At 47.6% G+C, this 14,186-nt stretch overlaps 1 protein-coding gene across 1 annotated transcript in view; it reads right to left on the reverse strand.

Annotated features, from left to right (window-relative positions):
• Window positions 1-14,186, reverse strand: part of COL27A1 (collagen type XXVII alpha 1 chain) — a gene marked incomplete at both ends in the record, with an annotated part of 141,124 nt that overhangs the window by 46,026 nt on the left and 80,912 nt on the right. Inside the window, 4 exons of the mRNA XM_082295345.1 lie at window positions 2,930-2,983; window positions 6,142-6,195; window positions 6,973-7,026; window positions 9,804-9,857. Coding sequence (XP_082151471.1) covers window positions 2,930-2,983; window positions 6,142-6,195; window positions 6,973-7,026; window positions 9,804-9,857 — 216 coding nt within the window. The remainder of the gene's footprint in view (window positions 1-2,929; window positions 2,984-6,141; window positions 6,196-6,972; window positions 7,027-9,803; window positions 9,858-14,186) is intronic.

Consider the following 14,186-nt stretch of genomic DNA (forward strand, 5'->3'; position numbering starts at 1 on the left):
TTCCACTCTGAATTGAATTACATCCCTTCTGTAAGCTAGGATAGAGAGAGGGTGATGTCTGAAATTACAACTGGGGGATCATTTCCCCATCCTGAGTAAAGCAAGAGCCAGAATCACAGGAGCAAGTAAGCAAACATAGGATACTATGTGCCTGGAATATCTTCTGAGAGTATGAAGAGAAGGAAAAAGTGAATGAGAGAGATTCAAACCAGAAATCCTCCAGGCAGGAGATCTGCTGGTTTTTACAATGCTGACTTCCCTACATCATATCCACTGAAATCTGTAGAATTTCAAAGCAAAATCCAGGTTCCTCCTTTCTGCTGGGAATCTTAGAAAGTGCATCTCTCTGCCTCACAAATTTGGTATGGATTATATCACTGCAGTGCTCAAACAACACCAGATCTCCACCACAGCACAGCACAGCCCAGCCCAGTAGTGGGAGGTGAGAGCAGGAGCACTAGCAGCAGATCCAGAGCTCAGTCCCTGCTGCTAGAGCTTTAGGCAGAGTTTTACCCCTCTCCAATACTGATGACCTTAGGGTAAGATCAATTCCTTAATGCTCCCTTTTCCCCAGGCAGTGCCTCCTTTCTACCTCAGTGCTCTGCACATCCCGAAGTGACTTTTTGCAGGGCACTGCAGCCTGTCAGGATACAGCCACTGCTGCATTCTTGGTTTGCAGGGCTGAGATGCACTTTGGAGTCTGGCTTCCTCGGTGGAGGAATGTCCAGAGGGAGTGACTGGCACAGGATCTGCTGGACTGAACATCTGGAGAGGAAACGTAAACCCAGAGCATGAAGCTGAAGGTCTCTACTATATGATACGTCATTTTGAGCATGGACAGTGCTGGTGGCAGCTGAAGTTCCACAGGATTTGTCTGGGGGGTTTGACACCCTCTCTTTGGATCCAGCTACAGCCAAAGGCAGGCCCCTGATGTCCCAGGCAACCTCCTTTCTTGGGACCTAAATCCAGCTCTCCTTGAGGGCTGAGGACTTGAGGCCAGTATGGATGTAAGAAGCTGAAGAACGTTTATGTGAGTGAATCTTAAACAACCCAAGAGCCAGACACTGAAGCTGCCTGTGGATGCCTGCTGAAAGGAGAAGCTCAGTGGCAGGGATGGGGATGGATCCCTGGCTGGCAGCCGGGAGGAGGCAGTTCCAGGACTCCTTCTCTACCACTGCAAACATTAAAGGCACCGGCAAAAGCACCCAGTCCCCTCAGAGGACCCACCTCTCCAAAACCCACACATTCTCAGCCTGGATTCATCCAGAAGGTGTTCCCTGTTCACCCCTGTGCTGCAGTTTTACCTTGAGATATTTTTCACCATCCATTCATACACTGCCAAGAAGGAACACCTCCAGTTTTTCATCCATCATGATCATGGATGTCCCAGACAGCCCAGTTAATCCCTGCTGTGCAGCACAGAGGAACCTCACTCCTCAGGGGCCCCTTTGCAAGTGGACCTGGGGAGTGAACTCCGTGGGCCTTCCCACCAAGGAGCACAGAGGAATGGGAGCTGTTTTGCCCAGCCACAAGTTAAAAGATGAACCATGATAAACATCTGCCAAGCTTGGATGTTACTGGCATACTCCTAGATGGGATTTTAAAGTTTAGAGCAGTTCCAGGGTATGTAACTCCGTGGTTACAAAGCTTCCTAGCTGGTTATTTCATTTTCTTTTGCTGGTCCCAGCTATTTGAAGAGACCATTCGCTCTGGCATAGGGAAACACACAATCCTTGGCTGTCCTGAATCCCCCAAGCAGAAGTTGCAGAAGAAGCAGAGAGTGGGAGTAGGTAAAATGTATAGTTTACTCCAGTGTACATCTTTGAAAATGAAACATGGAAACAGATCCTTGGAGGGAGAAATGCAAGATATGTTGTTGTTGGGGCCTTCAGCAGAACCCATGTATGCTTGCTATTAATACTTTGTAAAGCATCTGGACAAGCAAAAACAATCCAAAGCAGGGATGCTCCTGCAATAAATATCCCGTTGGAGAGGAAAGATTGAAGAGCTCGGTGGGATGGGGGCTGGATGTCACAAGCAGGAAACAAGCAGCTTTGGCAGGTCTAGAGGTCATTGTCCTGTCGGCTGCCACCCAAACAGAGCAGGGAGAGCCACACAAGAACTGACTCTGAGTGTCTGTGAGCTCATTATTGACAGAAACATGAACGCACAGCACTGTCAGTGGTGCCAGGCAGTACCTCACCCAGCACTAGGCTGGGGGCTGCTCTTGCCAGGCAGGGTGAAGAGTCACCTGTGCTTACAGGGTGGTACTGTTGAGGTATGTACAGATAAAATCAGGGCTGGAAAAATCCTTAGAAAGGCATAGGACATGCTTACAATTTGATCTACTGGCAATGCAAAGCACACCTTCCTCACATCCCTGTGGAACCCTGCCAGGAGGTGTCAGTCCTGTAAGACTGGAAAGGAACACATGGGTAGAACAGCTCAGCTCCACTTCTGTCAGCCTTCTCTCTTAATTCTATGTCATGACATAACATTTCTTCCTTCATCTGCCTCTGGTTATATCACAACACTTCATATCTCAGCTACTTTTTCTCCCATGGCAACGAAGGCACCTTTTCTGGTTTTCTACCTCCATCCTTTCCCCCAGCCCATCTATACCTGCAGACAACTAAATCATCATCCTCACCAGAAGCATCCATAAACTGTGTTTTGACATGGCAGATAGGCTGGACCACTTCCGTGATAACCTCTACTCTGGACACCCCTCTGCCCTTACACATCCGTTGCGTTCATGTCCCTGGTAAGATTTGTTTCAAGGACCACACGGCCTTTATGTGCAGCAGAAACGCGGCTGTGGAGGTGCTGCCCAACTTCTGCTCATCTTCACACCCCCAGACTAAACCACCAGATTGTTTTTCCAATGGCTGAAACAGAAGAGGGATAAAAGCTCGTGGAGAGTGCTTACCCTGCGGCCTTTCATCCCTCGGATCCCTGGTGCACCACGGGCTCCTGCTGGACCCTGGAAGGGAAAAAAGGAAACAAAATGAGGGTGGAGGAGAAGGAAGGCAGCAGCTTTGGTAAGACCCTACATTCCTATGTGATCTGCAGGGGCCTCAGATGCAGACCCTTGACCAGCAGATTGGTTCATTAAACTCTTGCTAAAAACACTGCCATGTTTACTTGTCTATAAATGCCTTTTTTTTTAAACTCATGGATTGTCTTCGTATTGTGAACATTTAGGCCAAAGATCCTGGCTGAGGTTTGTATGCTTAATGACCTGCAGCCTGTTATCTGTGTCAGTGGTGTGATGTGAAGAGACGTTGAACATCCAGAATCCCCTCTGAATCTATTAAAAGCAGCTGTTGCTCAGCATCCGTTCGAAAATAATAATAACCAGGATCTGGTTTTTAGATGTCCAAATACAAAATCAGACACATCATCTTGGGTATCCAAGTTTGATCTTTTCAGCCAAATACTGACTTTAAGTAACTGTTGCCCCATTAATGCTGCATAAATACTGATACTGGCAGATAGATACTAATTTAATGTGGGCTGCTGGTGTTGTGGATGATCCTGTTCTTCTTGCAATTACAGAAAGATTTCAGGTTTTCTTTTAACCTGGATTTGTACACACTTGATTCATTAATATGCATACAGGAAATGCAGAAGACAGCTTTTTTTCCCAGCTAAAATATTTATCAGAGTCAAAAAAAAAAAAAAAAAGACAATATATTTATTTTACAGGACTTAGTTCTGTTCAGCTTTTAAACCTGATATTTAAAGTTAGTGCCTTTCTCCTGTCAGAAAAGAAAACCTCAAAATGACACATTCACTCCTTACTCTCTCAAATATTCCGCATCAAATGTGGCTATTTATATATTAATAGCTTTTACCAACTGTCAGCTCTGCAAGCTCCACCACGGATCAGAACAGAATTGAACTGTGATCCTCCTACTGCTCCTACCACTACCATTTATGAAGATTTTGCTTTTGTATTGGAGATATCTTTGTGCATGGCATATAAGTTCAGGATACAAATGCTGAGCTGTTCTCATTCAGGATGGAAAAGTCAGTTGACTGTATTTGTGATCACAGCACATCTCAGTTTTGGTAGTGAGGACAGCGGTGACTGGCACAGGCAGTGGATGTGTCAGATGCCTGTTTTATAGAGATTTTTATGTTAACCATGTACTGAAATGAAATTCTTAGTTGGTATTTGGAATCTTCTCTGAAAGTCTCAGCCTATCCCAAACAGCTTACGAAAATACGAGAACAGAAACATTCCTTGTAATGGCAAATGTTGAGGGAACAGCTAGATACCCTGCTGGAATTTCAAGGAACTGTTTAGGAGAAGAAAAGGGACCTTTAATACTCTTATATTATACACATTATTTTCAAACTTGTGTATTAACACAAAAGATGCACCATAATGGTAAGAAGAGGAAAAAGGAATTCACAAGCCTCAGTAAACTGAAACCAAGGGCAAAGCTTCCTACCATTGACTATACCTTTGCTTCCCATTTCCAGTCATCCTTTGTTGAATTAATCAGACATCACTGCTAAGGCTCATTCAAAGATTATAACAGTTTAGGACAAACAACAACTGCATGCCTCAGGTCTGGCTTGAAAGGCAAATAAGGAATGTCTGGTGGAAAAACAGCTGGAGTTAATGAGTGCAGATTTGATATTAGGGGATTACTTGATTTACTGGCTCTGTGGGGAAGTTTGGCTTATTGAATTATGACTTTTTAAAATGCAGTTGTGGAGCAAACATTTGCTTGGATGAACTTGTTATTTGCCTGCAGGAGAAGAGGGAACTGAAGGCAGCGGAAGGACCTGGGCATGGTCTCAGCTCTCAGAGCTTTGCCAAGAGGTTTTGGTATCTCCACCTGGATCTGATGCCTCAGCTCATAACTATTGTTATGCCCCAGTGAAGACAGACAAAATTTGGCCTCACTTGAAGGTACATTTAGTGGTGCATGGGATGGTGCTCAGGGCTGGAGCTCTCTGCCACAGGACCAGCACAGAAACTGCCTTGGCCAAGGGTGCTCACAGGCCCAGAGCAGGAGGGAGCCCAATGCTCCAGCTGTCCCCAAGTCTTGTAGCAGCTAAAATGACAGGAAGTTGCTAAAAATGGGTCATCTACAGATATCCAGATGCCTCCTAGGCTTCTGTCAACAGCAAGTGCTGCCACGAGAGGCCACAGAGCAGCTCAGCGCTGGGGGCTGCGGGGGCATTGTGCTGCTTTTATTGTAAGGACTGGGCTGGTGCCATGTTGCTGCTCTCCAGGCAGAGATGGGTCACCCTGAGATGCTGCTTGACCTCAGATTTTCTCTTTTCCTCACCTCCACTGACTTACTACTGCACGATCTGTGCCCAGGCAGCAGCTGCCTGCAGCCAGTGCCCCCAGAGCCTCCTGGAGCTCCTGGCAGCAGCAGAGCTGACCCCGATTTGGAGGCCACACCTTTGGCACCACCCGAGCATTTCACTGCTGTGATCTTCCTCCCAATTACCAGCACTGTGGGAATTCACACACTGAGCAAAATCCATTCCCTGCACCCACCCAGGGCTGCCTTGTTGTTGGCTCCAGTGGCACTTGTGCTTCTGGGAGAGCCCGAGCTCCATCTAAACAACGGCTGTGGGAAACTGGAGCCAGGCTAAAATCTGCCTCCACGGCGATTGCATGCTCCAGCCGCAGCTGCAGCGTGCCAGATGAGCCTGTCCAGATGGAGGGTCAGTCTGGGGGAGCTGCTCTGCTGCTCCTCTCATGCCAGCAGGGGCTTTGACCATGCATGATGGTCACGCTGCATGGCGTGGTCACTGTGATAAATGACTGTGAAAAATCACTGTGATACGTCACTATGTCAGCTGGTGTGGTCACCACACTGCCAACCATTCCCAGCCTAGAACACCTTGAACTAGGGAGCTTGTGTCCTGCTAAAAGATTGAGGCTGGATTGTGATTTTTGCATCCTTCCTTAGGGAAATGGGTTACAAAACTTTGAATTAAGCTCTGTGCTTTTTTGCATCTCTTTCCATATTGCTCCCACCCATGTCCCATCCCTTTCCCCATATCTCCTGTTCATATCAAACTCAAATAAACTGCAATACACTTGCTTGACTTAACCCATGAATGCCCAGGATGTGGTATTACAAGGTGATGATAGCCTTTACTTACTGTTGGTCCAGGCACCCCAGGAAAACCCACTCCTCCTGGCATCCCAGGGTGTCCCTAAAAGGAAAGGAAGAAGAACATGCCTGCTGTGAATGTCCACAATCTGCACAGCCCTTCTTCCTCCAAGTGGGAAGACAGGAAAAAAGGTGTTGTTGGCTGCTTGCAAGGTCAGGCAGATCTGATGTTTGTCAGGGTAAAATTGCTCAGGGGCAGGAGATGGCCAGGCTGTCAATAGCCCAGCTCCAACCTGGCCAGTGATATCAGCAGCAAGATTTTCTGAAGAGCCCAGAAGAAAATGGGCTGAATTAATATGAAAATATGTCTTTTGGTCTTGTACTATGGTAGACAGGAAACAAACGTCAGAGCAGGACAAGATCCAGCTGAGGTCCCCACTGTTAAATTCCTAAATGTAGATCCCTGAATGGCAGAGCACAGCAAGGCACTGTGACTGTGCTGCCCAAGCTCCGTGTATTTCCAGTTGCTCTGGGCAGCTTGGACAGATCCTTGTTCCTGGGCATTGTCTGTTCAAGAGGCTTGGGAACAGGCAATCCTTCAGTTCCTGGTTGTCTCCACTTGACACAGCAGGTCCTCAGCTGGTGGAGCCACAGAACATACCTCGAAACCCAGTGTTGCTCTGAAGGGGAAACTGCTGAACACAATTGAGGCTACACCCCAATATCCAATCAGTCAAATGGCCATTCCCATCCCCACAGACATGGGAAGAAATTGCAGCTGTTGTCATGGAACTGAAAGACCAGGAGAAGCTGCATCCTTGGCTAGGACAGAGACAGAGAGGCGGCTGCAAGAGCGAGAGAATGCAGACTTACTCCTTACCATCGACCCCTTGACTCCTGGAGGGCCTGGGGGTCCCACTGAGCCACGGTCACCCTAGGAGAGAGGGAGAGAGACAGATGCATATGGAAGAGTGATCTAGAGCAATGAAACAACTAAAAAACCCCACAAATTCATGTCTATGCCATCCTACCAGAAATGCTTCCAGAATCACTCTCTTTCCATCTCTCTCATCAGAGTAGTGGAAGGATTGCAGGAAGTAACTTATCCTCTGTATCCCAAGAGAGGGGACTTTACTCTTGCCATCAAAACCTCCAAGGTATGAAGGAAACAGGCACACCATCTTCAATTCCAAACAGTGCTAGGACTGAACCCAAGGAAATCTCCAGCCCTTCCCACCCAAGGCATGACATGCCTGTTCTGCATGATCACAATCCCTACGTGTGCTGGCATTTTCAGAGCCATGGATTTGAAATCTGTTGTCATAAGGCCCTGCTGAGAGCAGGGAATCAAGCTGGAAGAAACACATGCTGCCTGGTGCTTTCAGAGGAGACTGTGGGTGTTTTGGGGGAACTCCCTGTCCTGTGGCTCATACTGAGACCACAGTACCAGCAACAATGACCTGGAGGTCTGATTTATGAGGGGCTCAGAGCTGGATGACTCCCCAGCCCACCCTGAAGATAAGACCCCTTCTAAAACAAGCTGTTAAAAAACTTAATGTACCAAAACATCGCTTATTCATTGCAAAAGTCTTACTTATCCCCAGATGCAGACCATCTCACTTCCCGTGGATACATCCTTGACCCAAAAGCAGGAGACAAGATGGTTAAGCCCCCACAAGCACCACAACTTGCTGATGTGAGGGTGACATGAAGGTGTGGCTTTAGCAATAGGACATCAACAGCTCCTTTGGGAGATGGTGGCAATTCCCACACAACTGTCTGTACTCTCCCTCCAGCCCCAGGGATGCACTGGGAATTAGGTCTGTTAGGTTTGTGTGCTCAGGGGGATGAGGAAGGAGGATTTAGAAAATGCTGCCAATTAGTTTACGCCCAAAATCTGACCTACCTTCCAGCAGCAAAAAGTGTAAGGGCAAATATTTTCTGGGCTCTAAGGAGCTTATTAAAAACAAACCCCAGAGTTTGTGTTGTCACCAGCTGGCCCTTGTAAACCAATGTACAGATTTTTTTTCTCCCTGAATGGATGGATTTTATTAAGTGTGTATTAACTGTATTGTTCTCTTTGATAATCTTTGGATTCTACTGGCTTCAGTCTTAAGTTTTGCAGCTCTCAGGATGGAGATTGCTGACTCAGCTATGTCTAATGAAAGCATATTTCCCACTTCATTTAGCTCACAAGAGCATAGTAAGCTGTAGGATACTATGCCAACTGGAGGCCTGGTTGAGGTTTTGATTTGATGATAGCTATTTCTGTCATCCCTAAGTTTGCCCTGGTAGAGAAACCTCATGGAAATCCCAGCTGTGCTGAGGATCTCCAAAGGCAGATTTTCAAAGGACAGCCCGGGTTTGCCTTGACACCAATGTAACATCATCACATTACAGAGCTGATCTGGAAGTTGGGGATAGCTCATGTGGTCAAGACTTTGGCACGGAAGGCAGAGGGACAGATGTTCATTTAATGGAATGGAGAAAAAGATCTTCCCACATCTGCTGCATGGCAAACACCTTATCCCCCATTCAATTCAGGGCTGCAGCTGCCAATGAGACAGCTCACTCAGGCACCAATTTTCTGTGTAACCACCCTGGACACCCCACAGACTCTTTATTCCTCTGTCTCCCTTCTCTAAAATGCACCCCACATCATGTCATTCTTTTTAGTTCTTGTGGCCCTTGACAGCTTGGACTGAGGCTGACTCTGCTACTGCCCCACCAGGGCCCACAGGATGGAAAGGCCTTTCCAAAGGCTGCTGTGGACAGACAATAAAATGGATCTGCAGCAAACACAGTATAACTGTCACAGTCTTTACATCATTACCCAGAGGACAGGGCTTGAAGCAATAAAAGTGAGAAAGAGAGCACTGATGTGTGGAATGCATCATTTTATGCTCTTCACTATCTTTATGGCTGCACTGTGAATAATTAAACCACCAACAAAAACCAGCAGCATGCAAGTGAGATACAATGAGTGACATAGATGATTTGTCTTTGGGAGCTGCTTCCAAATAAAAGTTTACACTCTAATAGAGAACAATTTAATGTCCTTTTATGTTTTTATGTGAAATAAAGCCCTTTTTTTCACCCTGGAAGAGGTATGTGTCTGTACTGTACACAAGAGGGCACCAGCCCTGAGTGTGCCCAAAGCAGTCAGGGGCAGCCAGACGGGATGCTCCTCATCAGATAAAAAAGGAAATATTTGGACCAGTCTTTGCTTAGATGAGTGGCTGCACTCTTGTACACCTGAGAAATTTCTGAGACCTCCTGTTCAATGCAGGCTCAGCCCTGGCCCTGCGTGACCCCTCTGACAACCCAGAGCACACCTCTGCACAAATCTGCAACCTCAATCCCATGGACTCCTCCCACGACCAGCAACACAGGGCTGATGGATCCCTCATTCCCATAAAAACCAGAGCTGACTGTTAAATACAAACCATCTGGCATGTTATGAATGAGGAAAGTTAATTTTTCAAAGACTATTTGACAGCATCTCCCTGGAGGGCAGCGCATGTTAATTCCTGAATGAGAAGTGGATGGTTTTGGCCTGGTCCTAGTCTAGCTCAGACACCCTGGATGTGCTCCATTCCCAGCTGGGTGTTGCACTCACATGACAACTTAAATCTCCACAACCTTTCTCCCGCCCCAGCCTCCCTCATCCTGCAAAAGTTACAACAACCATTTCATCGCAAGCAATCCTACCTTTTCTCCTGCTATTCCAGGCTCCCCCACTGGACCTATGAAACCCATTAGACCCTGAGGAAAGAGAAGAGCACAACTAATTTTCAGTTTTTATTTGCTGGGAAAGTAAACAGTTCCTTTGGTCCACCTTGCTGGTTACAATAGCACACCATCCCTCGTATAATGCTCAGTAATTCCTACTGGCTACCAGAGTGGATGGAGTTGATCCCGGCCACGGGAATGTCTAACTCCACAGCTGGTTCTGCTTTAGGCACCAGCTGGAATGGCAGCATGAGGATCTGCAAGAACCACAACACACAGCACAGTGGATGAGTGAAGTGTGTTTCATAGAAAGACTGAGTCTATAGTGTGGCTTTATTCTGTGAGCTTTTCCCAAAAGTTTCCCCAAGAGCATCTGCAGCGGGAGCTCCTGGGTTGCACAGAGACTTACCATCATTTTAGCTGCTGGACTGGGTAGACTTCCTCTGGGTTAATCCAAGCTGCCTCAGCCCTTTGTGCAGACTAGTTTTGCCCTGGATAGTGTCGTGCTGGTGGGATGCCAGTAGGAAATAAAGGTCCCCTCAGCCAGAGGGGCCAGCAGGGCAGTGGATCTCACACACTACCCAGAAACCATCTTGGAGCAAACCTCCAGTCTAAGCTCAGGGTTTAACAACGTTCGGGATAACGAAGAGGCAAACAGAACTGCTTTTAATGAGGCAGATGGAAACAGACGCAATCTCAAGCGAAGATTCCTGAGAATTAACATGTAGCAGCCTCCCTACCAGCTCCAGTGGCTTCTGGCTCTGGAGATGCAAGGGACCATTCTCACTGCATGTTCTCATGGCCCCACAAAGGGTCACTGGGAGACAGAGATCTACATTTAGTTCCTCCAGTGAGTCTGTAGCTAAAGGGATTCATCTCCTGTTGAGACACTTCACAACCTGCCCACACTTGGCATGAGTGGTGTCAAAGGAAGCTGTGCCCCAGCTTGTTTGATTTTAGGCAGCAGTCTGATTGGTGCTGGGGGGTGACTGCTGAGCAAGTGGGAGCCAGGGGATGGATTTTCCAGTGGTATCACAGTGCTCTTCTTCTTTTTTTAGAATAATTTGAAATCTTCAAAATAAATTGTGAGGTTCCTCTATGCAAGAACAAACACCATGGGGGAAAAGGTACACCAGCAAGGCAACTTTTGGAACAGGTTCTCAGGAAAGGGCAAGCTTTTCACCCCACTGTCTCCGTTCTGAGGGAACAGCAAGAAAAGACGGAAAAGTTTCCTCTCTGTACTCCTTCTGCCTTGCTTCCCCTGTTCATGGCTGGCCTGAGATGTGTGCAGTTCTTAGAGGAGCTCTCTGGAGCCTGTGCCTCGCTGAGGGTCTGTTTACACCCATACAGTGACAGTGTGAGGTGACACTGCGCCCAGGTACAGAGGAGCACACAGTGCCTGGAGCAGCATCCTCACAGGCTGTGCAACCTCTGTCACCAAAAGCCTCTCCCTTTCCATGAAGTTACACTTACAATGTAGAGATGTAACACAAAATAATCAGCCTCATCCTATTCCTGCATGAGCGAGACTCAGCAGACCCATTCCAAGACAGAAATTGCAATATAAGTCACTCTCCAATGACTTTTAGAGGGAACAGCTTCTGGCTCCAAACACTGAGAGGTTCCATGCTTTAATATTCCTCATGTGGTGCAATTAAATGCCATCCTTTGAGATCTCTGGAGACAGGAGCTCCTCACTGAGACAGGCTGATGGGCTCAACAAAGGCATTGCTCACTGGAATGCTCAGCTGGCTTTGCCTCTTGCAGGGAGCAGCCACACAACTCTGCTGTGAGTGGCACTTGTCACTCTGGTGGGGGAGCAACATCCAGGTAAAAAGTACTTGGAAACACTCATGAGAGAAGGCAAAGAGCCCAGTGGGTATGTCAGAGCCTGAAGTTAGATGCTTGTGTTAGAAATTCATCCAGAGATGATGTCCAGGGAACTGGCAGGCTACTGTGCCACGATGGAAATACCAGTTAGCCATGGGATGACAAACAGAAAAGCTCTACTATCCTTTAGGGGTGTCACCAACTTTTCTGAAATGGTCTTTGCTTTGAAATGGCCTTTGAGTCTGAAGCTGAGGCAGTCCTGGAGCACAAGAGTGTCATCGTGGCCAGACTACACGGACCAGACACGTGCGAGCAGAGCTGGACTCGGCACAGATTGCCCAGTGCAGGAATCAATGGGAGAGCAGAAAAGTCTGCAACATCTGCCTATGCAAGGTTGCCACTGGGTGGCATTGCTGAAGGCTGCTGGATCAATTGTCCTTTCAATTAGACACAAGTGCAGGTACACAACTGCATCCAATTTCTGAATTTTTCCAATAGCCCAAGGCCATGAAGAAGGGAAACGTTATGTCAGAGAATGGCAAAGCAATGAGATGCAACAGGGAAATGCATTGCTAGCCAAAAATACACAATAAAGCAAGAAAGAATACATCTCTTGTTCATTTCCAATTTCTTGGAAAACCACAGAACTCTCCCTCCTGGGAATATGCTCTTTAAGAAATTTCTAGTTCCTTAGGCCAGTCCCTGCAGAAGAAGGATCCCTGCTCTGCAGCAAGTGGTGGTACCATTCAGAACAAGACTGTTTCAAACTCCCTTCCACAGGGTGCTGCATATCCAAGCTCAGGCTTGAAGGCCAACCTTCAGACTCACTGTCCATAGCAGCATCTTCTTCCACCCTAAAAGGTCTCTCAGGAATCTGGATCATGAAGCCAGATGTACTGGTGATGCTTCCCAAGCTGGCCTGCTGGTGCTTTGCAGAGGAGTTTGCAGGGAGCTGAGCACACCAAGAGCCCCCAATGCCCTCCTGAGACTCCCTGGGCTGTCACAGATGTGCTGCTTGTTACGGCAGCTTGTGCAGAAACCTGCTGGCATGGCCAACACTGGCCCTGCTGCACAGATCAGTGTTGGGATGGAAGGGGAGCACAGCCAACATTTCACTCCAAACCCAGGGAAAATTCTGCCTGCGCTGGTGCATTGGGGTATTGCTCAGGGGAAGATGCCACTGCTCCCTGTGTGAGACACGGTGTGAACATGAGATGCAGAGCAGGGACCCTGCTTCCAGCACAGTAGCTCTGCAGTGTTTGCAGCCAGCACTGTCTGCTCTGGGCTAAATTAACCAACATTGCTGTGTCTGCAAGCAGACACAAATTGAGATAGATATGTCTACACCAAATAAATCTCAGTAAATTATCAGGAGTATAAGAAAAAACAGGGGAGATTGGGTAATGATGTTCTTCACTGGCCAAAATGGGATAGACACTAAAGGCAAGGAGATTTAGGTTTTAAGACAGAAAGATTTAGGTTTTAAGAACCAGAAGAGCTGCCAACGGCAAATATTTAATCAAAGCAGACATGAACTGTGGTCATTACACTAAAATGGCTGTGGTGCAACATATTTTTCTCAGGTTCCCAGGGTTGAAAAGAGGGCCTGCATCAAACATGACTCCAGGCAGTGTGTGTAATGATGCACGTGAAGTCCCAGCAGCGGTGGCTGCCCGGATAAAGGCCCACAATATACAGGAAAGAATGTAAAACATTTATATTCGAGGGGAGTTCAGCATGTCGCTCATGATTCAGTCTGCTGTATTCCCCAGCCAAGGGCATGGTGGAAAAGAGATGGAGATTGTTAAAAAGTTGCTGGGGGCTCGGAAGGGGAAGGAAAGGAGGGGGGACTGGTGGGTTGTAATTCCTAACTCCTGTCTCGCTTTCCCCATTTATTGTCCAGCCCTGTTATAATTAAGCCCCCCCTCTTGGCTCCATCAGCAGAGAGCAAGTCAGCAATGAAGCCTTGCATAAATCATAGCCCATTTGAGAGAAACAACCGATCGGCGAGCCCAGCGTGAGCAGGGTCTCCCAGGGACGGGACCGCCAGTTGCTCCCAGCGGGAACTGATCACGGCCTTTCTGTTTTACTGGTTCGCTAGAACTCAAAACAAAACAAACCAGGGACAAAGGATGGGAGGGAGTAAATGTACAATCCTCCCATTCAGATGAAAGAAAGGGAAAGTAAAACAGTAAATATCACAGTTTAAGGGAGGACGCTCTGACCCGCAAAGAACAGCCATGTGGTTTAACCCCCTGTGCACCAGGCTCAGCCCTGCCCTGGCACCACGTTGGGCTCTTGCCACCCTGGGGAGTGAGGAAAGGGAAAGTGGAGACGTGCTGTTGAAACACTGTGTCACACCAAAGAGGCTGTGAGCACCACAGTGCCTGAAAATCCCTGACCAAGATGTCTGGAGGTCAGAGATGCCCTGGAGGAGAAAGTAAATGGGCTGGGAAAGGAGCAGCACTAAGGTGTGGGAAACACCAATGCAATTCCCTGCTCGGTTCTTGGTGACCCTCTTGACCTTGGCCA

The sequence above is a fragment of the Coloeus monedula genome (assembly GCF_965178545.1).
Source record: "Coloeus monedula genome assembly, chromosome: 21".
In the NCBI taxonomy this organism is placed as follows: domain Eukaryota; kingdom Metazoa; phylum Chordata; class Aves; order Passeriformes; family Corvidae; genus Coloeus; species Coloeus monedula.